Genomic DNA, 25,650 nt, shown 5'->3' with positions numbered 1-25,650 from the left:
CCCCCCCCCCCCCCCCCCCCGAAATGCCAAATCAAAACGTCAAATTATAATTGTCTACGAGTTCTCGTTTTTTGCTCGTTGATTTTTCTGTGTGTTTGTTGGCACGAGCAGCGGGAAAAAAAACAGTTAGAGAGCACGAAGACCAAACCCAAGAAACGACACCCACGCCTCGAAGCTTAGAGGCAGAGCTGCAGCCAGGGACCGAGCTCATGTGGCAGCCACACAGCAGGAAACCCTAGGCAAAAACCGAAAGCCAAGAAAAGCGTTCGAGCGCAGCGGAGGTGCAGATCCCCCGCTCCGCATTTGGCATTGACGGCAGTCCAGCACCTCGAAGTTTTGCAGGCGGAATCGGAGTCGAAGTCGAAGTCGAAGTCGAAGTTGCACTCTAAGTGGGCAATGCGACGAGGTCAGCCTGCCACAAGCCGCTGCACATAAATTAGTCAGAGTTGCATGCAAAATGAGCAACTGCCCCATGCCCCATGCTGCGACTGTGACTGTGACTGTGACTGTGGCTGTGGCTGCCTCGTCGTCAAACTGTCTGGGTTAACATTCTGTCGATGGGCAATTAGTTTAGATCTACGCCAGCCACCAGCCCCCATGCCCCATTGGCTGGCTCATTGCTCGATTGTTCAATTTTCGGTTAATTGGTTCTGATTGTTTTTGGGGCGTGTAGCTGATTTGTTGCCGCTTTTTTTGTGTGTGTTTTCTGTGGCCAATTTTGACTCAATGTTGAACAGAATTATGTACTTAAACTTTTAAGAGGCTGCCACAATGCCAGTTAGGGAATAACTGGAGTGGAGGTGGAGTACTTCCAGCTAAGATCTCCATTTATTGTGTCTATAAGTTCCTCCCGCTCCTTTAGAGTATTCCGTAGTTCACTTTACCCCGCTGATTGCATTAAGTATTCAAAATGCCAATGCCAATTCTTGTGACTAATGTGCTAAATGTATCTCCATCTTTTCCATTGCAGGTATGCAAAATGTGTCTCTCTGAAGGTCACTGCGAATGGGCATCAGCTGTAGTAAGTTGCATGTAAAATGTTGTCTAATTATCACCCAACACAGGAGGAGGAGGAGGAGCCACAGGGGGGAGGGGGGGGGGGGGGGGGGGGGGGGGGGGGGGGGGGGGGGGGGGGGGGGGGGGGTGGCTGACTGTGGGCGGGGGTGCTGTCATAACGAGTCTGGGGCTCCGTTTGTTGTCTCCGACTGAAATTGAAACTGAAACTGATGCCCGGGGAGTCAAGTCTGCCAGCGACTTGAGGCATTTACATCAAAATGCGGCATCGTGCCGCAAGCAATTATATTTTCATGTGGTTCATGTTGTTGTTGTTGTTGCTGTCGCTGCTTTTGTTCTGGCAAAAGTTTTGCTATAAATTAATTAAATGGAAAATAATCGTGTGCAGCCGCCGCTGAGAGCCAGAGCGGAGCCCAACGTGTGTTCTGTTCTTCACAGAGACACCGCCGCCAAGTCTTAAATGCTTTTGTAATTTTAATTGCTCCGCGCCAAATGCTCTGTGTTGCCAAATATGGAAACTTCAACTTGCAACTGCAACTGCAACTGAGACATGGAGGGGGGACACTGAAGAAAAAAAGGCAATTTTTGGGTACTAAGAAGTTACTGAAACTCGTTTGAAGGTTTTTTGCATTAAAAAACAAACATACAATTTATTTGTGAAAATTCCGTTTGTTTTGGCAAGCGTTTTTTCTCTCAGTGTGGCGTCTTAACAGCAAGTGCAGCCACAAGCTAAAGACATCCACAGTGGTGCCTAACTCTTTGTTCTGCCACTGCCACTACTACTTGCCACGATAATGTCTCTGTTTGCTTACCTCAGTGGCAACTGCCTTTCCTTGCCGCCTCGGCACAAGCGATTTCTGTCAAATTAAATGCTGCCAAAAGCGAGTGCATCACGAGGGGTTTTTCGCTTCCACGAAATCCATTGCCACCCGCAATGTACAAACATGCATACATACATATGTACGCTTATATACATGTATCTGGTTATCCGTCAACTTTTGTTGCAGAGATTGAGGAATAACTTTCCATCTCTGGCGTTGAATAATGTATGTGAATGGATGGATGGCTGATGCCTGCTGGCTGGTTGAGGTGCGATAGGGGGTGATGGTTGGATGAACTTGGGATCTGAATGTCAATCGAATCGGTAATGTCCTTGATTGACAAGTCATGAAAAATAAGCACATGTCGAGATGAAATCGAATATTTTTAGAACTGCTAAAATACGATTTTGCGCAAAAAGATGGAGGAAGCTTTTTTATAGAATGCTTGAAATATTACTATGGATAGTTCCCTTTGACATCTAACATCTACAGAACTGTTAATTAAATTGAAATTAATCATTAAATTGATTATTCCATTCCGCAGTGACTCCACTCGCGCACGCCTGAGTCCTTTGAACACAAAACAGATTTTTAAATGCATTCATTAACACAAGCCCCCCCCCCCTCCGGCTGCCTTCTGATGAGAGGCGATGCTCAAAAAGGGACTCAAAGTGGAGTTTGACCCCTGGGCCCGTTGGTCTTTTGTTTTGGCCACAGCGCGCGGTATCGGAAAATGGGGGGGCCAAGAGCCCATTCCATATTGAATTACCGTAGCACAGTGAGCACTACTCAAACAAACACACACACACACGCACACATTGAAAAGCTCAAAGCTCTTTTGTTTGCCTTTTTGCGCTTTGTGCATGCCAAAATAAAAGGTAAAGAGGTGGGGAGTGGGGGTGGGTTGCTCTGCCGATGACGGAGTTGTGGGCGTAGGGCAGCGGGGGGCATGGTCCCTGGGCAGTGTCCGCTCCACAACCCAACCAAACGAACATTGAGTGACGGACTGTAGTTCTGATGGACAAACATACGGACGGACGGGGTTGTGGCTCTGGCGCTGGGTCTCCGAGTGACTGACATGCCCATTTCGCATGCCTTTTTGTTTTGTTTTTTTCTCTTGCCTGCTTACCACCGCCCCCACATGCGCCTTACCAGCCCCCCCTCCCGCCTCAACTGTGTACCATAGGCCTTTTCGTATTCCTTTCTTTTTGGCGTTCTTTTTTTTTTATTTTGTTTATATTACGTGTCGCTCGCGCTTCAAGGCGGCGCGGCACTGCCACAGTGCCTCACGGACTGACAACTTCAATCAGCATCAAAGACATGGAGCCGACTCTGGACAATGCCACGCCCTAGCCTGGTCGCTTGACGTTCGGCTGTGTAATTGGAGCGAACTTTGGGGGACCCATTCCGTTTCAAAGTTTTCTCATTGTGGGTGTTGACACACCCCTGCTCCACCGCATGTGGGGGGGTTAATTGTGGAATATATGCCACCAGAGGGGTTAAGTGTGTGCGATAGAGAATTGGAAACAGTGGGTACTCCACACCGAAGAACCTCTCTCAAAATATATGTAGCAGTTGGAAAATGAAAGATCTTTCAGTTAAAGGCTTTACTGCACTGCCGCCGCCCTGCTCTGGCATGCATGGGCATGCCTCAAGCGTGACTTTATCTTGACCTCGTGCATACGCCACATATGCAGCATATTCAGCAGTCCATTCCCGCCTCCATGCCCATTCCCATGCACATTTCCCATTCCAATCCATTTCCAGCCCACACAAATATGCCGCCAGCTTCCATACGAGACAGTTTGTCTGCCTCGCTCACTACGCTCTCTTCTCGTGTGATCCCCTCTCCCGCGTTTCCAGTGCTTCTTTTCTTTGATCCACTCTCTTCCTCTGCTCGCTGCCTGGGGAGCGCTATCGCTTTCAAAGTTATTTTTATTGATGAAGCGTAAAAATTGAGAAAGAGAAGAGAGAGGAAGAGGGAGAGTGCACAAATGTAGCAACAATGTTGCATAGTGGCCCCAGGGGTTAAGTGTGCATATATGTATTGTACATATGTAGATGTGTGCATTAGTTTGTGGATATTGAATTTGTGTTGCGGCAACAATGTTGCAGCTGATTCATCTGCAGCTTTTGCTTCCTCCAGCCCTTTTCTGCACTCTCCAGGGGTTCCCTCACCAACCCGATGACAGTGACAAACGGCCCCAAGATTGATTCGTCGTCGACGCAGCAGACATTATTGCAACGTGTGTGGTCCGGAATCTGCCGGACTTCCCTCTCTTCTTCGCTTCTTTTTTTTTTGTTATCAGCAGCGGTCCATTTAAGCTTTGAGAGTTCCTTTTCTAATTCACACTTTTTTTCCCACTGCCTGATGCTGACTCTTCGCTCTGTCTACTGCTCTGCCGATTCGTCTGCTCTTCCTCTGTTCCCAGCATGTGACAACGTTTGCGTTTTTACGCGTCGTGTCCAAAAGGCAAGCGAAAAAGCAGAGAGTACAGACGAAGCTTACAAGTACCCTACAGTTTATACACTGCAAAGCACTCCTCAAAATAAATATACTCTCTCTCGCGCTCTGTACAGGAAGGGTATCCAAAGCCAGAGCAGTGACAGAAAGACTAAAGTGAGAACGTATCGAAGACCACACACGGCGTACGGTGAACCGAGCCGCCGAGCGTGGCAGAGGGGCGGCATGGCATTCGTCTAGGTCTAAGCCTCAGTTTTGCGACGTGATGAATGAGCAGCGACGACAACATCAGAGACGACGCACATGCAACAGGCATCAGCACTATAGAGGGGGGATGGGACGGTGGGGATGGTCAATCGGCCCCGCTGTCAGCTTTGTGTGACTCTCTGTCAACGTCGACGCTTTTAGCCAACGGCTCGCCTTACCCCACCTCCTCCCCCCAGATGGCGGCGCTTTTAATTTGCAAATGAGAAAAGTCTTGAGATCTGATGCGATCACACCCTGCCCCCCTCTGTCTGCTGTAGCTAACAGACGACACCTGGAATGCCACGTGATGTGAAACGGAATCCAATCCTTAGTTTGTTTACGGTTTTTGGGCACACGTGCGGGGGTTCCGGGAAACGCACACAAACATCTGAGAATATAAGAGCTTTTTCCCAACATTTTATGTGGAATTAGGAACTTAAGCAAATTATATTCCCCTTCATACAATGTTTATAAGTGATGATACAATGTTCCGAAACTTATTTAATAATACAATTTAACCCATAGCTATAGGTTTATCCCCTCCACATCTCCCTCGCATCTCCTCCACAAACCAATTATTTCGGTACCTATCGGGGGGAGACAACGTCAACAAAAGAAGCGGATATAAAAGCATTTGTAATGCCTTTTGCCTAGGAATTTGTTGTTTTCGCTGGCTCAGCATTCGGCATTCCGCCAACCGCCGAGAGACAGACAGATACAAGAAAACATAGCAAAAGGGTTTGCTGAATGAGAGTGGGAGGGGAATATGTAGTAGGGGTCTATGTCTGGCTTTAGTTTTTTGGGATTTGGCTCAATGCCATTCCGGGAATTGTTTGTCTTTTGTTATGCACAATCCCCGTCTGCGGATGGATCGTAGTTGTTTTTGGCTTGGGTCTGGGTCTGATGCTGGCACAGCATATAACGACAACAACAGGCCACGCACCGCTGTCCAGCTTCCAGGAACCGAACAACGGAGAGTGGAGTTGGAGTTGGAGTTGGAGTTTGGAGTCTGGAGTCTCCATTCATGGGCCATTTGCTGGATTGTCGATTGAATTACAGCCAAGGCAACGAACCCCGCCGCTCCGTTCGCTTTTTGAACTTGTTTTGAATGCTATTTGATTTCGTTGGTTTCGCTGGAAACCCAAGGATCGTTAGGCAATCATCAACATCATCATCATCATGAACTATCCCCCATTCACTGGAAGTAGGGCAGCATTCGTTTGTTGATGGGTTCGCAAAGGCGAATGAGTGACCCATTTAGGGGGAAGCCGCATGAGGGCCTCTCTGTATACACTTCACTCCAGAGTCCACGTCCACCACCACCGCCTACCCGAAACCAAAAAGTCCCATAAATTATAAACAGAAGAAATATTCGAAAAAAACAAATGTCAACTCCATCGTGTGGGTCAGAGGCCTATTACAAATATAGAAAACTTAAAGGCAATGTTGGCAATGTGGACTTTGTTGCACCGAAGTTTACGATACTCTTGCCTTTATAATCTCTCTTTGTGTTACAAAAACCAAGCAAAGTGCCGGTACCCCCATTTAAAAGGCATCAAATAATAGAAATCAGAGACAAAATCCAAACTAGTCAGCATGGCCCTTCAAAATACATGTGTCTGGCAGATAAAATCTAACTTTTGGGTATCGTAAAAATGAAAATTGTGTCAGAAATGCAACCCACCAGCATCAGCCAACCCAACAGCCGCCACCCACATTTCTGTGATTTGTGTCTCTCGCATTCGTTTCCAATATAGAAGCTGAAAGAAAAAAACGGCATCGACCTATAGCAATCTATGCTAATCAGTCTCCCACATGGCTGATGATGGCCCCAGACCTCCGTCTGGCATAAAAAACTTGTCTGGCCAAAAATAAATTTGGTTCGGTTCCACTCTTTGGATCTTTCTGGTTCCCTGTATTTGGCGGTGTCTTCATTTGCAGCAAATGAATTTATTATTTATTAATAGACACGCGTAATTAAATGTGACACTTTGGCATCTCATTAACAGCGTATTAGCCATGGTTCTCTGTATGCTTTGCCATTGTGGGAGATGGTAGAGTGGACTGGACAGTGAGCGGACGTCGTTGCTCGTAAAGGGTTAACGCCAGGCCGTAAACACCAGACACAAATCTGAAATTCGTTGATCCATAAAACTATTTGCGGTACGTTTTTGACTGGGAGTGGAATTAATGTGAGAATGTGGCCGAGGTGATAAATGTGTGGCCAGAGATTTATTTAAGCGGCCCAACTAGATCAGCGAGAATCATTCAATCTATTCATAATAAACATTAGAAAAGGAAATATGCATGAATAATTTATTAACTGAACGAGAAGTACTTAGAAGTGAAAAGGTTTAATCGGAGACTCAACATAAAGAGATCCGCTACTCAGAGCCTTTATTTATATTTATTGGATGGAACCATTCAGATGGAAGAATCCCGTTGAAACTACTGATTTTGTTGAGACACCAGCACGAGTGGCCTTCTTTAATTAGAATCCTCATCATCTAGAAAAAGCCTTTCACCCATTCAATCGTATCTGTAATCTGCAAAGCATCGCCCTGAAAGAATCCGCTACCCTGCTTGATAATCATCTCTGTCAATTGAAAGCTTTCTGTAAACCGCAAACTATCCTTAATTAACGCCTACAAAACTGTGGACGACTGCTAGTCTCCGCCCACTTGATGACAGTTAACCACACTTTTGTCCATAATCGTAATTGTGTCCGTGTTCCACTCGCAGCTGATGCTGCTGCTGCTGCTCCCTAGAACCGAGATCAGGTGCTAGATGCCCGATTAACCGTAAAACGGATGGTGGATAACGGGAAACGTGAAACATTAACAGTAGGCAGCGACAGCAGCGGGGCCAGCGTCAAAGCTAAAGGGCAGCGACGAGACGCCAACGCAGACAGCAACGCAGACAGAGTAGGAGAGCGAGAGAGGGAGAGCCAAGGTATAACAAATTTAAGGGTGCGGTGGCCTTTTTACTACACGAGAACGTTCTGGCAATGCTACACCTCACATAAAGATTCCTTGGAGCTTTGGAGCATAGCAATCAGCAGAAAAAGAGAGGATGAGAGACGCATGATAGATAGACCAAATGCAAGGCAAACATAAATAGGCAGAGAGGCAAAAATTGTCTTTTATGATAGCTGTTGGAAAGGGATAGCTGTAGCCAGAAAGGGAGCAGTAGAGTGGGATAGCGAGGAAGCAGGAAGACTGCAAAAGAGTTGTGAACGGAGCGGCAGGAGGAGGCGGTTACAGTGATGTGGCTGCATTTGAGTTCTGTTATGTTCGTTTTTTTTTTGTATTCCTTTTGCTTTGCTCTTCCTTCCTCTACCGTTGCTGCTGCTGCTGCTGCTGCCTCCGGGGCACTTAAAGGTGCAGCGCGTGTGCCAACGCATAAGCGAGTAAAGGAGAGAGTGCCAGGGGATGGGGTTAAGGGGATAAGCAAACGGGAAGGGCAAGGGAATGTGGCGCAAAATAAGCGGAAAGCACAAAACACAATGTTGCGCAAAGAACGTTGAACTCTTGCCTCTGCCGCCGCAGCAGCAGCTGCCTCAACCTCCGCCTCCTTTGCCACTTTGGTGCAGGTTGGAGCAGCGCCAATGCGATGCTTACATCTGTGTGTGTCTCTGTATAAATTGTATGTGTGTGTGTGTGTGCATGATTTTTTCATAATTTTTCATTTTCACGCACTGTTGGGACATTTGAAAAAAATATGGCTGCAGCGATATAGCAAGGCGCGGGCGAGGGAGCGCGAGATTTGTACGTAACCCCAGTTACCCTTCAACTCACCGAGACGCCCCCCGCCTAAGAAGTGGCCTGACAGCAGTCTGCACTCTACGTAATTGGGGGGAAACTGCAGCAGTGGGTGGAGGTGGTTGGATTTCTCCTGGGAGAAATTTAAAATGCATTTAAAAGCAGAAGAACTGGGGAACCCCTGAAAGCAGAGGAAAAGGAGCAGAGAAAACCTTGCAGCGCATGGAAATCCCAGAAGAAAAAGAGGATGAAGAAAGCATCAGCATAGTTTGAGGGTTTGAGGAAACTGTTGATTTGGTAGACTTAACAGTTTTAGAGTTACTGATGCAAAGGATGAGAGAGAGACAGAAGCAGGAGCCCAGAGATAAAGCCACCATAAAGTTCTCCTTAAACAAAACTTTCAGTGTGTCGTACTTCAACAACTGCCAAAACTAATGTTCGTGGGGAAGTACGGAAATGGTTGACAGTCCACGACATTGTAGGATTCACAGGAACATGAAAGTGTAACCCAAGCGAGTGTCCAGCATCCAATCTTAATTTCAACCTGGCTTTATAGTTTTTCTTTTTGCCACATCTATCCTCTGTGGCCTGTCATAATGTTTGAGGATAATTCGGCCTGAAACCATTTTGTATGTAATTGACATAAGAGTCTTTAATTCCGAATGCATTTATTATTTCGACATGGCCAAAAGACAAGTTCTTGGCACGCAATTTCCAGTGGAGGTTTAAGCCAACTTAAAGCTGAAAGCCAGATTCCAGACCAAAGACCAAAAGAGACTTCGGCAGCAGCGAACGAAAGAGAAGAGAACTCGTTTCTCTGTTACTCCTGATATTGTTTTTTAAGTATTTTTTTTTTCTGCTTTTTGAGATTTTTACATTTGCCTGAGAAGAGTGGGGACGAAGGACGGGGTTGACGGACTGCGGCAGAGGACCTTGCCGTACAAAAGGCAAACCTGATTTTTGTTTACAGGATGGAGACGGCGGCCCCAGCACCATAAAAAGCCGAGGAAGCAGATATAAAGCGAACCCAATCTGGTTTGCCTTGCAGCATGTCTGCGAGAAGAGACTCGGGAGCGGGAGGGGGGCATGGGTCTATAGGCCTTACCTTTCAGACATCTGCGGCATTTCAAGGTCTGACTCAGCAAATCGAGGAAATGAACACGAGGTTGCCAAAAGGAAATAAACGCATGGAGCAGAAGACAAGGCAGGCTGCGCCCTTTTGTGCCAGCCACGCCCCCAACCATCCATCGAGCCACATTCCAGTTATGGCCAGAACTCTCCAGACACACCTAGTTTTGTGCTTTATTTTCTGTTGTTTTCGGGCATCTTTCGGTGGCTCCTCTCCCGTGTTTGTCTTTGGATGCATGTCTGCGGTTGCCTGTCCTGTCCTGTCCCGTCCTGTCTGCTGGCCAAGTTATTGAACTCTCCCTCCGCTTGTCTTCCTTCCTTTCTGGTCAATTGTTTACCTTTAGTTTAATCACACATGACTGTAGCCTGGAAGAGAGAGAGAGAGAGAGAGAGAGAGAGGGGCTGGCGCCCTGGCAGCGAGACGTATCAAATATCATTTGAGGCGGCTTCAAACGGTGCCGACAAATGTGACAACAGCAGAGAACAATCATTTAGTTAAGGCTCTCTCTCTCTCTCTCTCTCTCTCTCGGCACAGTATTTAAAATTATAAACTGACCAAAAGGTGCGCCCCACAAGCAAGAAGTCACATCAAAGGCAGTTCGCTCTTCCTGTCAATGACCCCGTGACGGGGCAAAAGGTTCTTGAATTACCTTCTCAGCAGCGGCTTCTCTAGGCAAACAAAGGGTTAATAGAGGGGAAGGAAGGGGTTAACGGTAGAGGGTCCTTTGTAGTTCCACCGAAAGCTTTTGCCAGCAACAGCGGAAAAAACAAGGCAAAAACAAGTTGGGTTTCAATTACATAAACAAAGTGCCGCCAACAAAATGGGTGCTAGAAGCGCCTCTTGCTTTTGCTTGTGGTAATGCTTCAGATAAGACCCTTAACCCATCTTGACATGTACAATAATGAAAGGGATTCCCCCGGGGATATATGTAAAGGGAATTTTCTTTGGCAGAGTTTCCATAGAAGCGATTACCTCTCTTTCTGCCAGTGTAAACGGAAGCCAAATGCGTGGAAAGACACAATGTGGAAGCAGCAATAACAAATAGTTAAGACTCACTTGGCCATGTCCAGGCGGCTGCTGCTTCTTTTGGCTGTTGGCGCCACTTCGGCCATTACAATTTTGATTCTAATTATGAGCATATAGTCCTCTCCTCCTCCTCCTCCTCCTCCTCCACTCTGCTGCCAGTCGTCGCCCGCAAAGGTGCCACTTCAATTCACCCACTTTGCATGCCAGCAGCACCACCACCCCTCCCTGCTCCACCCTGTCGTGTTTTATGGGGGCCAAAGTCCAGAGGCGAATAATGCTGAAATTGCCATTCAATGCAAATCCAAATGCATTGCTGAAATGGAAAATAGAAAATGCGAATGCGAATGCGAATGAGGACTGCCGACTGCCGACTGCCAGAAGCAATCCAAATCCAAATGCGAATAATATTTTCTCTGCCATGCGCCATTTGACACATGGAATGCTACAGGGGGGGGTGCCAAAGGGGGTCAAGTGCTGTGGCAAGGGGGAGGGCATAACTCATACGCAGTGTGTGACGACCAAAAAGAAATTTGCCTCGAATCGAATGAAGAGCGAAAAGACAATGAGAATGGTGCTTGAGAGCAGCTAGTGAAAAAGGGGGGGAGAGGGAGAAGTTTGACAGTTGTTCATAAATTTCCCCTCAGAAATCTTTACAAAAATCTACAAATTAAGTTGCGATCTTCCACTGCGATTTCTATGGTTTTGGCATCAAGTCAGGGACCACCAGAAGGTTGCCGGTTCTCCCATCTCAATCAACGTTTCTGGGATCCTCAACACCAACTCTACCAAGGAGAACACAAAACGCTTTAAGACTGTACGTCTCATTTTTCAGCTGTCTGCCGCAGGGGGTGGTGCTCGGGCTTGGGTTTGGGTTTGGGTGACTACCGTTTCTGGTTCCGCCAAATGCAAAGAGTTTCGTTTGCCTGTTGGGCATTTGGCTACTGCAACTGCAACTGCAACTGGCCAAACCGTAGGGGCAGCAGAAACAATCGCCAGTTGGCGGCAATTAACTCTTTGATGGATTAACTGCCCGCCGCTGTTGTTGACGTCGCTGGCGGCAATGGGAGTCTTTCTCTACCCTCTCCTTTTCTAGCTCTTACTTAACTGTAACGTCCAGGGTATCCTATCGTCTTTATTAGTTTAAACAGAAACTCCATCAATCTCCGTTGCTCATTCTATTCCTCTCCCTTGATGTTTGACTATTAAAAATGGCCACGAAATGCGTTTTTCGACTGCAGCGGATGCAATGGCCAAAGAGAAGAGAACAGAACAGAAACAGAACCTAAGCGAACCGAACACTCCACAATTATAAAATAACCATCATTTATAGTGGTCGTCGTATACGTAGCCGAAGCCTCCTCATTCCCCCTGTCTATGGCCGCCGTCTGGCGAAAATATAGCCGCGGGTGCAATTCTTGATGCGAGCGGAAATGCAGCGAAACTGCAACTGCAGCGCCGAGTTCTTGCCACCAGAGTTAGAGCGAAGGGGAGGAGGGTTTGGGGGGGTAAAAACTGCGTGTGGATTTGAAATATTCTTCAGACATTTAGCGGCGCTTTTGGCTAGCAAAGCTGAAATTAAAGCCAACAACCAAGAGGCAGGAGGCAAGCCAAGCCATGATTTGCGGCAGCAGTTTTTCCGAGTCAGAGAAGCGTTTCAAATTACAGACACCAAATAAGCCGCCACCACCGTTGCAGGCCACAGCCGACAATGACTCCCTAAACTTCAGCCACAACCCGCCTGCACCTCGTCTCGGTTGCCGCCTCCGAAAACGGCAAACGGCGAAACTCCAACTCCGACAATAAAATGCGTGGCAAAATGCAATTGAGAAATTAATTTCTTTCATTCATTCGAGCTCTCCTCTCACTCGCATTTAGCTCTATAATTATAACTAATTTGTGTATGCGAGGAGCTACACTAGCAGCGGCCTCAACAAAGTACATAAATACATACATATTTATGTATACATATGTACATTGTACATACATACATCCACACTCGATGGCAAACGCCCCAAACAAACACTTGGCCTGCGGGCAGGAGTGGGAGAAAGAGCGGCTTGGAGTGGGGCAGCAGAAAGAGATCTGGTGAGAAATATTAGAGCGGAGACTGTGCACAAATTGTGATCAAAAGTGGCTGAATATCAATACATAATTATAGAATTAAAGACAGCTCCAGACTCATTGGAGAAGACAATTTGCTAGCTGGCAAGAGTCTGTAACACCTGCCCCTAAACGAAGCCCATCAGGAAACACAACTTTAGCTGCAACTTCAATAATCAAACCTCTAACTTAACCTGCCAGTGGTAGAGTAATTCTTTTGTGCATAAATAATTAGAAACTATCCGTACAAACTCTGCCCTCAAATTAAAATAACAGCAACCGAAGTGAAGTTTTCTAGTGGCGAAGGAGCGAAGAACGAGCGGGATGAAGGCCCATCCAGGTCGATCTACTTCATCCGTCCGTGCTAATGAGCTGCAGAACAGGCTAGGCCCAGGCCCAGGCCCCGATGGATGCATGGACGGATGGATGGATGCCACCCAGTGGAAGAGCGTCCATTCATATCTGATGGGGCAGAGGCTGGGAGGCTGTGCTGTGCTCTACAGTCACGGCGCAGGCACACTGGAGGCATGCAACCAAATGAAGTGCCAGAAAATGCGAAGCGAAATTGCATAAACCTCTCGACCAAAACCCAATGTTCAAGTGGTAGACAGGGGCAGGAGGCAGGATGGCAAAAAAATTTATATATATTTTTTTTCACAGTCCTCCCCCCACACTCCGGTGACTGAGTTCATTAACATCCAAACTTAACGGCAAACAAAATGAGAGCAAAAACAAGCAAGAAGGAGACGACACACCCAACTGCCACCAACTGCAGGTACACTGCCCAGTCCTTGTAAAACTGTATGGTCGGGGTGGACCTGCTGCTGCTGTGGCATATCTACCCCAAGCGTTGGCAAATCTAAATGACTTTATTACTTTTTTTTGCACCATTTTTCTGCTGCTGCTGGCAGTCCCTCCTGCTGCTGCCACTGCCTCTTCCACTCCACTGCTACTTTCATTTGAAATTCCCGCAAGGATGCAACAAAATGCGGCAGAAAATCAGCAGAGGGCCAGAGCGAGAGCTGTGGCAGGAGCAATGCAACAACGATGAAGGGGTTTCGGTTTTGCCTGCTGCTTTTTTTTTTTTCCTCAAGTGCTCAACGGATTGTTGTTCCCCAAGGATGTGGGAGGGGGGGATGTGGCACGGAGCCAGAGGCCTGCTGACGCTTGAGTTGCTGTTTAAATGCTGTATGCAACTGCTGCTGATGCTGCCGCATGCCCCAGCAGGAGCTGAAATTTAATTAGACAACAAAAAATTCTCCATGGGGGAAACCCCCCCCCCCCAATCCAAAAGGAAAAGTTTCCAATTGTTGGCTTGCCCCCAAGGGTCTGCAGCGAGAGATCCTGGATGGGTGTGTATGCAAGGATATTTGTGCAACGCTCGAACATGAGCCGGTTCAAGGGTAAGCCTAAGACCGAACGACCAGTGGGTAGGGGGGGTGGAAGCCTAAGCCTACGGGCATTGTTCTTGGGCAAAAATGAATGAAAGAAATGCGATTTCCTAAGAGCTCTCTCTCTCCCTCTCTCTCTCCATTCATCTCCATTGTTATGTTTGTTCTCTGAGTTGTCCCTTGGCACGCTTGTGGGCCTCATATTAATTGCATTGTATACTTTCGGGCGCTGGCACAATGCTTTCCTCTGGCATTTGCTAGGCTTTTATGTACAGATTTATAAGTACATTTATGTATGCATATTAATAATGAATTAAACACAAAATAAGTACGCTTTTTTCAGCTAGCGCCACAGCGAAAGGTAAAATAAAAATAAATAAATAAAATGAAAACAGAGAAAACTTGAAATACACAAAAATTGCAGTACTTTTAGTGGAAACTTCTAAGAAATTACCCTACAAGAGATATTCCCTAATGTTTCCGGGTTTTTTATTTTTGGCATTGCCTTTTGTAGAGTCGACACTGCCCCCCACACACTCTCTCCACTGCTCCTCCCATGCTTCCATGCTGCTGCTGCTGCTGATGTTGTTGCTGGAGGGTTTTTTTAATTCCGCAACAAAACTCCATTCGGTTCAATGACATTTCTCCAACTCTCGCTCTCGCATCTCAAGGTCCATAAAACGAAATTCTAGCTGAAGCGGGCGACAAGCGCAAAAAACGAACAAGCAACACACAAAAAATTACACCCAAAGCCATGCCACGCCGGACAAAACGAAGGGGCAACAAACCCCATTTGCCCGCAGCTTTCAGCAAAGAGAATTTGTTGAGAGATGTGGCTCCTCCTGTGCCTCCTAATTAAAGCCGCCTTATAAACGGACAGCGTAGCCGGAGTAGCCCCCATGATTTGGCCAGCGAATCATTCAATTGCTGTCATCATGTCATGCGAGGATCTTAGAGAGGAGCCAGCCAGCAGTCGAAGTTGCGCTTCTTAGAGCGGAGAGATCAGCTGGCGGTCATAAAGTTTTAGTGGCAACTCCTTCTCTCATTCTCATTCTCTCTCTCTCTCTCTGCACGGATCCATGGGTTGACCATCTTTGGTAGATGGAAATGTTGGCAATAAATAAATCGAAGCAAAGCAAAGCGAAGCGAAGCGGATCGAATCGAAAAGAAGAGAAAAGAAAACAGACATTTTCATAAATCTCTTCCTCTCTCCTACAATCTGTGTCTTTTCTTTATGGCATTTTTGTGCAAAGTTTCCTTCGATTCTAACAGTAAACTCTGTCACAAAAAATGTGTAGCGAGAGGGGGGAGGAATAGCGGAGGTCAAGTAGGTAGCCCCCAAAAACAATGGACCACTAAATGCCACAAAAAACACCTTCCGCACAGTTTTACAAACATTGCGAAGAGGTTTGAGAAGCTTCTAACTGCGCTATTTGCTATTTGTTCCTTTCTAACTGTCAGTCAAAGTTGTATTTAGAGTGTCTGTTAAATATTCCAAGTCAAGTTTTTGACTTTGTCAGGATTTGCCCCCCCCCTCTCTCTCTCTCTCTGTGGCATATGCATATAAGGCATGCCCCCTGCTCTGTTGCAACACCTCCTCCTGATACGTTGACTGACTGGAGCCGCCTTCAAGGTGCAGGCAAGCGGTCTTAGGATTCTCTTCACAAGTTCTTGCTTCTGGCAGAACTCTTTTCTCTCATTTTCTACGGTTAAACCTTTTAATTTAAATGACATGCACCAGAAAAAGACAGCAACAGGGGGTGGAGCAGCGATAGGGGGTGTGGCGACACAAGCGACATTTGATGGGCAGTTGGGGGCGTGGCAGGGACATCATGCTCATGTTGATTTTGGTGCCAGGCCCCAAAAGAAGAGATTTTCATTAGCCCAAGAACAACAAATTTCTCATAGCAGTCTGGGGGGGAGTTCCCTCTCAGAGTTGAGGAATAATAGAAAAGGGGGTGGATGGCTGGTGGGCGGCTTTACCGTTTTCTCACAGTTTTCCCACAAAAAAACAAATCATACATTTTGTGGGCCAATTGCTCGAGCCAATTATGCAGCAAACAAATGACCCATAATGAAGCAGAAAAGCAGCAGCTCCATCTCCATCTGCTGCTGTTGCAGTTTGGGTAACCTGACAAAGTCAACATTTATCTTGCCATATACGAAAGCTGAGGGAAGTCCGAAATGGAGAAAGATACGCCAGCGGGTACAGAGAAGTGGAATTTGTAATGCTCTTTCTTCGCTAGGAATTAGAGCAAAATAAATTTGATTTTTAAGCCACTTTATTGGCAGCTGTTAGCAACGAAACGAATATCTAACTCTAACACGAATATTATTACCTGACAAACCCGATATCATAGGCATGCAACCCTATCATCATCATCATCATCATGGGTCAGCCTCTTCTCTACGGTGGCACAGACAATAAAGCCTTGGCTGGAAACAAATAAATTTCAGTCCCAGGATGGTCCTGCCAACTGACTTCTCGTATTGCCCCACCGCCAACCGGACAGAGCAGTGTGCCCAGCCTTAATTGCCATGTTGCGGCAACATGTTGCTGATCAATAAGAGGAGAGTCGACTCGGACTGGGCTGGGAGTGGGCCACAGCGATGATAATGGCAATGTGCAGCATAGAGCAAATTGTCCATGTCCCAAGACCATGGTCAAAGTCAAAGTCAAAGCCAAAAACCCGACTCTAAAGAGGTCCCCATGATTAATGACAATAAATTTGATTCTCTGGAAGAGAGAAATGGCATGGAATGGGGATGGGGATGGGGATGGCATGGTACGGGAATGACTATGGGGAGCACCACAATGGAGTGCTTGATTAGAGGAGCAGAAGCTTCAAAGCAGAAGCAGAAGCTGGGCCAAAGGCTGTGCTGCGGCCACACTCGTAAATTTCAAAAATATTGCACGGCAGCTGTCATAAAAATGCAATGCAATGTTGCAATTTGCTGTGCCCCTTCTCCATCTATCCATCTCTCTCTCTGCATAACATTAGCATCCAACTGGGGGGAGGAGGCGGAATACGTTCTAGAGGCTGCTGCTGTGGCTGTGGCTGTTGCGCCTGCGCATTGTCTGACTTTGTGCCATCACTCAAAACGTCGCACGCTAATTGGACAGAGAAATTGCAGAGTAGTGCCTGCCCCAGAGCTTAAAGCATGGAAATATTTAGTCTTAGAGCCGCTCCCAGCCTCATGCAACGTGCAACGCGCAACACTAATTCCCCTGTTAAAGAAGCGACCCCCAACATGAATTAGTAGTCAAGACCTTTGGTTTTTTTTATTTATTTATTTTACGCGCAGTTTTAGTTTCATTTATGTGTTGTGTTTCGATTCGGAATTTCGTTCCTTTTCCTCATTAATTATGGAAAAAAAAAGAAAAGCAAAAGAAAAGCGAATGAAAATTCAACAGAGCGGACACTAGCGTTGGAATTTGTTTTCGACTTCATTAAAGTTGATTTAAATATTTTTCTAAATGCACATTTTTCCTGCCCACTTTTTTTGTTCAATTTATTTTTATTTCTTTTTGCATTTCCATCTCAGTTTTTACTGTTTTTCAGTGCTGCGCTGATGATGATTACTAGTATTATGCTATTTAATTAAATTAGTCATTAACTTTGAAGATTTTACATGGAGATGGCAGAGGAACGAAAGAGTCTGCAAAAGTGTGGAAAGAGGAGGGTGTGTCAAATGCAAAATCAGGTGCATTACTTTAAGAGAGAAATAAAAAGAAATATGAATATGTATTAATGGGAGAGAGCCAGCAGCTTCTACTTATTCGATTCCACATGCAAATGTTTGTATGTTTGTACACATCAAAACCAGCCCGATAAGAGATGCAATGTATACGATGCATTTATTGAGTCGCAATTTATGGTTCTCTTCTTCTTTCAATCGTGCTAATACTCTCTCCCGTACGCACAATGCACAGAACATACATGCACACATATCTCCAGCAGCATGCTCGCGTCTCTCTCCGCACTTATTTCGATCGCTCTCTCTCTGCAACAATAACAACTCACACTCTCGCGCTCCGGCCCCAAGCACTCTCTATGCACATTCGCACCCTAGTGTAAAGCATAACAAATAATTAACGGGACCTTACGTTGCTGCGTAGATGATTTGTTTTTGCTTTTATTTGCTTATTGCCATTCATTTTGATGCTTGACTCGACAGCTTTTAATGCCCTACATTTACATAATCTCCGACAGGTAACGAATGAAGCTCTTGGTGTTGCTACACATTGGTTGCCATGTTTCTCAGACCAACTACTTTAACCGAAAAAACTAACAGATACACTTTTAATCTATGGTCCACCATGAGAACCCTTCAAGTACAAGGTATTACTGCTGTCGAGAGGCTCCCAACCACCTCGAGATGCACTTTAATTCAAAGAAAAACAAAACAAAAAGAAGATCAAAACAAAAAAAGTTGAGCAACTCTTTCAAATAATCCGCCGTCTCCGACTGTCTGACTGCATTGCTGCTAAAATGCTGGAGCTGCAGTAGGAGTAGAGTCCCAAAGACTTGGCCAAGAGATGCCTGGGTATGTCATGGTCATGCTTCGAGGCTCTTGACAATAGTTGGCTCTGTTTTTTTGTTGTTGTTTCTTTCGCCAAGACTTGGGTACTACTTTGTTGCTGTTTTTGGCGCTGTCTTTGCCGCTCCTCTCTGTCTCTCTCTTCCTTGTGCAGACAACAACACGAATTGAAAATTTTAAAATGTCGTCGTCTGAAAGGGGAAAGGGGAACGGGAGTGCAATGTCGATACCGATTCGGTGGGGGCAAACAAGTTTACGGCCCGCGCCAGACACAGACAGCGACTACAACAAAGAGTAAAACAAAAAAAAAGAAGAGGAATGCTGGCTGGAAGGGGTTGCATCTTTATATGCCCAATAAGATGCAAAGCAATAATATTTCAGGTGAAAATTTATGAGCTTCTTCTTCAAAATAAGTGTCAAGAAAAGAAACGGATCCTTACTCTATGCCTGCAGTGTTGCCAAACTTTATCTCACACCCATCATACCCCGTTTTAAAGGGTACCACAAGATGACGCCAAGAAATGCAGATGAAGCTGAAGCTGCGACCGACGACCGACGACCGACGATGTCGGTGTTCATTCGCCGCTAAAGTTGCATATGGGTCGCTGCTCCATTTCCACATGGACGCCACTGCCAGTGCCAGTGCCACATCCTCAGCCTCATCAATTGCCGAACATGCAGCAGCAGCAACAGGACAACTCCGACGATCTTTGGCTGCATAATTGCCAGTCTAAATCAATGGGGCGCAAGTAGTTGCCGCTGTGTTGCATGTTGCATGTTGTTGTTGCACCCATACATGACTCTGTCGGACTTCATTGTCAACGCCGTTGCCGTTGCCATTGCCGTTCGCCTTCTCCATCGTCATCGGCATCGCCATCTCCATCTCCATCTCCATCTCCATGTCCATGTCCGTCTCGGTCGTCGTCAATATTTGCCATGATCTTATCGTCAAGCAAAGTCATGTCGCTGCCATGGCTCCCCCTCTCTCTCTCTCACCCTTCCCTCTCCACACTGGGATTGAGCTGCAGCAGCGACAGCAACCGGCTGCACTTGGGTGCAATTATTTTGAGAGATTTTTATATTTTTACCCTAACATTTACTTGGGCATTTTAGATATGAGAAGGTTGAGCTGCATCAAAGTTTTCTGTTTTCTGTGTAGATTTCATCACCCGAAAGAGTACTCACTCTTCGCTTTGGATCGGCATTCGTCGCTCATTTTTCTGCTGCAGCGCCTCTCCCTTCGTAGACTGCACATCATCTTTGGCGCTGAGTTATGGCAAAAGACCTTGGACTTAAGCACTAGCCTCGTCGATATGTATACTCCAGCGGGCCGTAGCCGCGCATCTTGCACCCTCACTTGGCCCAGAGGCAGGCGGCCATGCCGCTACTCTAGATCCTCCACCCGAGCCACTGATTCCCAGCCGCCTCCTCCGCGTCCAATAGTGCAATTTGTCATTGCACCGTCAGCGACGACGCGTGCGCCAGCATGGGGAGACTCGAGACTCGAGACTCGAGGCAGCTCTGTCTCCTCCTCCTCTTGCTGCACTGCCTCGTCATCTATCGCTGGCTGCCATCTGCTTACAGTTAACGCAACTCTTGGAAGCAAACTCTCAAATGTTGCAGCAGGCAGCTAACTGGCAACTGGCAACTTGCAACTTGCAACTGGCGACGACTCGGGGCATCTCCTGCTGCGTTTTGTGGCGAGGCTGGCCTGGCGCTCCTTCGACGACTTCTTTATGGCTCTTGATTTTTATGATTTTGCTGTTTAATGGTTCATTTGTGTGCCTCGACCATGTAGAGGAGAATACGAGGCCACGCGGGGTGTACTATGTGTGCCTGGCTTCCAGTTTTCTTATCGCTCCGTCTAGATCTACTTAGTTTGTTTTTTTTTCCATTTTTCTCTAGTCTTAGTTTTAGTAGCAGTATTTTGTTGTTATATTTTGCTTGTCGCCAGTGGGCTTGCGGCTTGTCTGCGCTGCTTAATCTCTCTCCCTCTCTCTCTCTCTCTCTCTCTCTCTCTCCACGGGCCACAATTCCTTTTGTTCCCCTTTTTTTCTCTCCTTGGCTTTAGCGTTTTTCCAGCAGCGTTTTGGGGCCAACTTGTTTACCCAAATGTGCGCACTGACCAAGTCCAGAGTTATGGCCCGAATGAATTTCATGCTGCTGTTTCAGAGTAGCATTAAAAAAGAAACCAAACCAAACAAACAAAAGAGCTCCACTTGTGTGTTGTTCTGTGGTTCTATTCGATGGTTAAATTTATGTTGCATACTTTATGGCGTGCAAGCAGAACAGAGCAAAGGAGCAGAGTCAACTGATATCTGGGATCTCTCACATTAAATTGGGGCTATCTGTGAACACATAAAGAATCGGGCCACCTCTTCTAGCTTCCATGAATTCTAACCGCCAAAAGTCCATCTGCTCCACAGTACCTGCCGAACCCATGATTATTGTAATGAGAGTCAGCTTTGAGAGCTGCTGCTGTTGACACGATTTGGAGCTGTAAGCGCGGCTACCCATCATCATCATTCAGCTCTCGGTCCCCCTCCTTTTGAGAGAGAACTCTCCAACGCATTCCTTCCAACTGTCGGGGGCCAAATCCCGCAGACATGTTTGCGATCATCGCCAGTCGTTTGCTTTTGGCCATTTGCTTAACTGCCGCAGTGACACCTTCTGGTAGCTGCAAGTCCATGTCCAAGCGGAGTACGCGGACGATGGGGTAATGGATAATGGCGCCGCCTCCATTCAAAAATCACTTTATGGCTCTGGCGCGTCTGAGGTACGCTGTCTCGTGGTTCGGGTTCGGGTTCGGGTTCGGGCTCGCCTTGTCCATAATTGGACGCGGTGCCAATCATTTTAACAGCTACACAAACACGCAGCGAAATAACCGGCTTTACCCTACTCCATGATGATAATGCAAAATGAGCAGCAGGAGCACCCAGTCGAAGTCCCCCCACCCCCCCCCAGTCTCAATGACAATTGGCGCCATAGCCCCGGGGCGCGTTGTCGTCGTTCCTCCTGTTCCCTCTGGTAGTCTGGCGAGGATCGGTCTGCGCCTCGGTTTGCTTATAATTAGCCATCGCGGATGGTCGATAGTCTGTGGCGGGGTTTGGGGTTTGGGGTTTGGGGTTTGGGCTCTGGCCCGCAATTCAAATTAATGATCGCTACTGGTTTTCCGAGCCAGCTTCTTTCTTTCTTCCTTTCTTTCTATCTTTCTATTTTTATGGCCGATCAATTTTCTAACCATTTTTTTGCCTCTTTTCAGGCGGAAATGCTCATGGATGATGCCTCGCTGCTGGTGCCGCTTGGCCTGGGGGCGCCACATGGCCTGGTGGGTGCACCAGTGGTTGTGCCGCTTGTGGCTGCCCATGCCCATCAGGTGTCCCTCAAGGCGCATCCACAGTTGGACATTCCAGGCAAGAAGATGCTAAAGGGTGCCGCTGGAGCGGGTGGAGCGCCCGCCTTGGATGCGTATCACTACCAAATAATGTACGCCCATTGTGTGCAACAGCAGCAGCAGCGGGAACGAGAGCAACACCAGCAGCAGCAGCAGCAGCAGCAACAGCATCACCAGCAGCAGCAGCAGCACCCACGTGGGGCAGTGCTGGTGGGGCAGCCGCAGCCACCGCCGCCGCATCCGCATCCGCATCCGCATCAGCCGCCACATCCCCACCAGCCGATGAACTCCTCGTCCGCGTTCCGCCCGTGGGGACCCACCACCACGAAGGCCTTCCTGCACGCCTACAATGCGACGCTCTCCTCGCTGCCCTACGCCTGCCAGGAGCCGCCGGAGCTGCAGAATCCCGAGCGTGTGGTCCGCAGCACGGACAAGCGGTACGCGGAGCGCACATACCAGCCCAATGTGGCGCTGGCACCGCGCAAGAGCATACTCTCCAAGGAGCGCGACAAGGACAGGGACAGGGAGAGGGAGCGCGAGCGTATGGAGCGGGAAATGGAGCGGCAGAGGGTGCGGGAGAAGGAGCTGCATCTGCACATCAAGCAGGAGCGAGACGACAACACACCCACGCCCACAACACCGCCGGCGGGCGAAACTTTGCATGCGGTGGAGCCACCGCGTAGCTCCTCCAGTGGCAGCAACTCCCCCAGGCCCCAGGCCCCAACAGCAGCAACGGCAGCCGCAGCACCCGCAACACATCCACAGCCAGCAGCAGCCAGCAGACATGTGCCCTTGCCACGCAGTCCGGAGGAGTTCTCCGCGGGCAGCAATGAGATTACCTCTTCGACATCACCCGTGCCACTGAAGCAGCAGCCACAGCCACAGCAGCAGCAGCAGCAACCACACACCCAACAGCAGCAGCAGCAGCAGCATCAGCATCAGCATCCACACACCCAACAGCAGCACATAATTGCCACCGTCAATCAGCATGCAAAACTGTTGCCCAGCTCCAGTTCCATTTCAGTCACGAGTGGAAACTGCAACGCCAACGAACCAAGTCGCATTCGGATCAACAAGAATCTGATGAGCCAGCCAGCGGAGCCGCCACCACCACTTCCCTCGTTGCCACATCACAATCTACAGCACAATCATCACTATGCGGCGCTAGGACATCACATGGGCGGTGTCTACTACAAGGCGGGTGCAATGGGTAGGACCACAAAAGCCGAATTAAGTATTTACCCTTTGTTTATTAACATTTACTTCGCTTACAGGTGGCAGCTCACCCACGCAGTCTTCCAGTGCGGGCCTCAATCTGAGCACACACTCCTCGAATGTGGTTAGCTCTCCACACCAGCAGCAGGCCACAAAGCAGCAGCAGCAGCAGCAGCAGCAGCACCACCATCAGACGTTGCACCACTCGCGCCAGCAGCAGCAACTTGCAGCAGGAGCAGCAGGTGTCCATTTGCAGAATGGCAAACCCCATTTGGGCAGTGAATTCGAGCTGTCCACGGACACGGACGATGACAGCTTGAACGGAGAGCCCGACAGCAGCGCCATGCTGCCGCCCTGGGAGCAGGCAGTGGAGTGTCTGCGCGAGACGCGTCCCAGGGATCGGGAGCGGGTGCTGCAGCTGCTGCAGCGACTGCTGCAGGAGAACCAGCAGTTCCGCTACAACAGCATGCAGCAGAGCGATTTGCTGCACAAGCAGGATGCCCACATAGCAGATCTGACGGAACAATTGCAGCGCTATCGCCGGCAGTTCGAGGATCTCGACTGCAAGGTGGAGCTGAGGCGGGTGGTGCCATTCAAGCAGCAGACGCAGCTGCGGGAGGAGCAGCTCGATGCCGGGGAGGATGAGGATCTGGAGGAGGAGCAGGAGCAGGAGCAGGAGCAGGAGGAGGAGGATCGGGCCAACAACAATAACCAGCAGGAGCAGCAGCAGCAGCTGATGAAGCCGCTGGCCAATGGCCTCCGACGGAGTCCCCCGCCCCTCAATTGCTGCGGAGCAGAGCCCGAAGAGGAGGCGGAGGCCGAGACGGAGGAGCCTGCCACCAAAAGAGCAAAGTTGCAGCCAGAGCAAGTGGCGGAGGAGAAGGCGAATGGAGAGATCAAGATAAATGGCAGTGCCAAGAGTCCTGCTCCCAGTCAAGAGTCTGCCTCCAGTGACGAGGAGGAGGACATGGAGGAGGAGGAGCAGGAGGAAGAAGAGGAGGAGGAGGAGGAGCAGGTGCAGGCGCCGCATAGCAGTGCTCTGGCCACGCCACCCACAGCCACGACGCCCATTAGCCCCGATTCGGCGGCAACTGCGGGACAGTTGTTCGACAGCAGCAACAGCAGCGACGAGTCATCGATGAAGAAGGCACAAATGTCCGCCTGCCATGCCCTGGCCAAGATGAACAACAATCACAACGAGGAGGAGCAGGAGCCGGAGCCGGAGCCGGAGCAAGCTGAGAGTCAGGAGGAGGAAGAGGCGGAGGATGAGCGGCCACAGGATGAAGAGGATTCCTCGGACGATGAAATGCCATTGCAACAGCGCCAGCGGCAGCAGCAGCAGCAGCAGCAAAGACAACGCCAACGATGCTTCAGCAAAGGATCGGGGTCTGCCTCTGCCTCTGCATCAGATGAAGACGAGGCAGCGGCGCCTCAAGCCAACATCCCCCTCCCAGCGACAGCACCAGCCACAGCACCTGCTCCAGCTCAGCCTCATCCACCACCGATGGCCACCAAGGCGAGCAAGAAGCAGACGCCACCATCCCTGGGTGCTTTACCCATCATAACAGCCACCACAACCAGCTGCGAGATACAAATCAAAACGGAAATAGCCTAGGCAACACATCCTTCCACACTCAGTCCCTGCCCCAACAAAGGATAAAGCGACACACACAAGCACACAGTAAAATCTATCCCACATAAATTCTGCTATGGGAAACCAGAGTCCACAAAACAAATTCAAGCTCAAAGCCTAGACACGCACATTGCCCCACACCTTTTCTGGGGGTATCCCACAGATGACACTTTGGGAATATCTGTGAAAACATTTTGGAAGCTCCACAACTCCATTCGGAATGGAGTCTCTTCTCATAACAGTTTCCATTTAGTTTTTTTTAGACTACAGAGTTTTTACACACGATCCTTGGACTCTATGGCATGAAGAGAACCTCAAGCTGCTGTCGCACGATATGTTTTTCACCGACGCTTTAGGCTAGGTTTATAAAAGTCAAAGTGAATTATCAAGAATTATGTTCATTAATCATTTATCTTTTTATTTTCCTTGGATTTGCTCAGCAGAAAACGTATCGTCCAACAGTAGTACAAAAACCAAATGAATTGTTTTATTCTAAATTTCTAAATGTTTTATAACTTTTTACGCTTTTACCTAGCTTGATTTGATCTCAACAAAAACAAAACAAAAAACAAACTAAATTCGTTTGACTTCCCCTCTAAAGATATTTCGAAATTCTCTTGACTTTGCTTGCAGAAATTATGATTGAAACCAAAGCTTTAAATAAAAACAATACAAAAATCATTTTTGTGTATATTGTTCAACAAAAACCCTAAACATTGAGACCAATTTATCCGTGTGTTTATACAAACTATATATGTATATTTATACTTTTACTTTTTAAACTTAATTTAGATCTTTTTTTTGTATAATTTTGTAAGCTCTGCAAGACAACAACAACAACAACAAAATATGATATTCAAAGCGAAGCTTCGAAGACAAAATTTAGGAAAAAGAAAACTACTTTTCAGACAAAC

At 47.8% G+C, this 25,650-nt stretch overlaps 1 protein-coding gene across 3 annotated transcripts in view; it reads left to right on the top strand.

Annotated features, from left to right (window-relative positions):
• LOC117582593 (ski-like protein) overlaps positions 1-25,309 on the top strand; it is an 83,748-nt gene extending 58,439 nt beyond the window's left edge. Inside the window, exons 2-4 of one of the 3 annotated variants that reach the window (XM_034270451.1) lie at positions 21,757-22,743; positions 22,819-23,098; positions 23,163-25,309. In XM_034270451.1, the coding sequence (XP_034126342.1) occupies positions 21,757-22,743; positions 22,819-23,098; positions 23,163-24,718 (2,823 nt within the window). In that variant the 3' untranslated portion in view covers positions 24,719-25,309. The remainder of the gene's footprint in view (positions 1-21,756; positions 22,744-22,818; positions 23,099-23,162) is intronic. The other 2 variants (XM_034270450.1, XM_034270449.1) reach the window with 2 other exon arrangements.
• The last annotated feature ends 341 nt before the right edge of the window (positions 25,310-25,650 follow it).

Source organism: Drosophila guanche, unplaced genomic scaffold, assembly GCF_900245975.1.
Source record: "Drosophila guanche unplaced genomic scaffold, DGUA_6, whole genome shotgun sequence".
Classification (NCBI taxonomy): Eukaryota; Metazoa; Arthropoda; class Insecta; order Diptera; family Drosophilidae; genus Drosophila; species Drosophila guanche.
The sequence above is the reverse complement of the archived record's forward strand: the minus strand, read 5'-3'. Positions and strand labels throughout refer to the sequence as shown.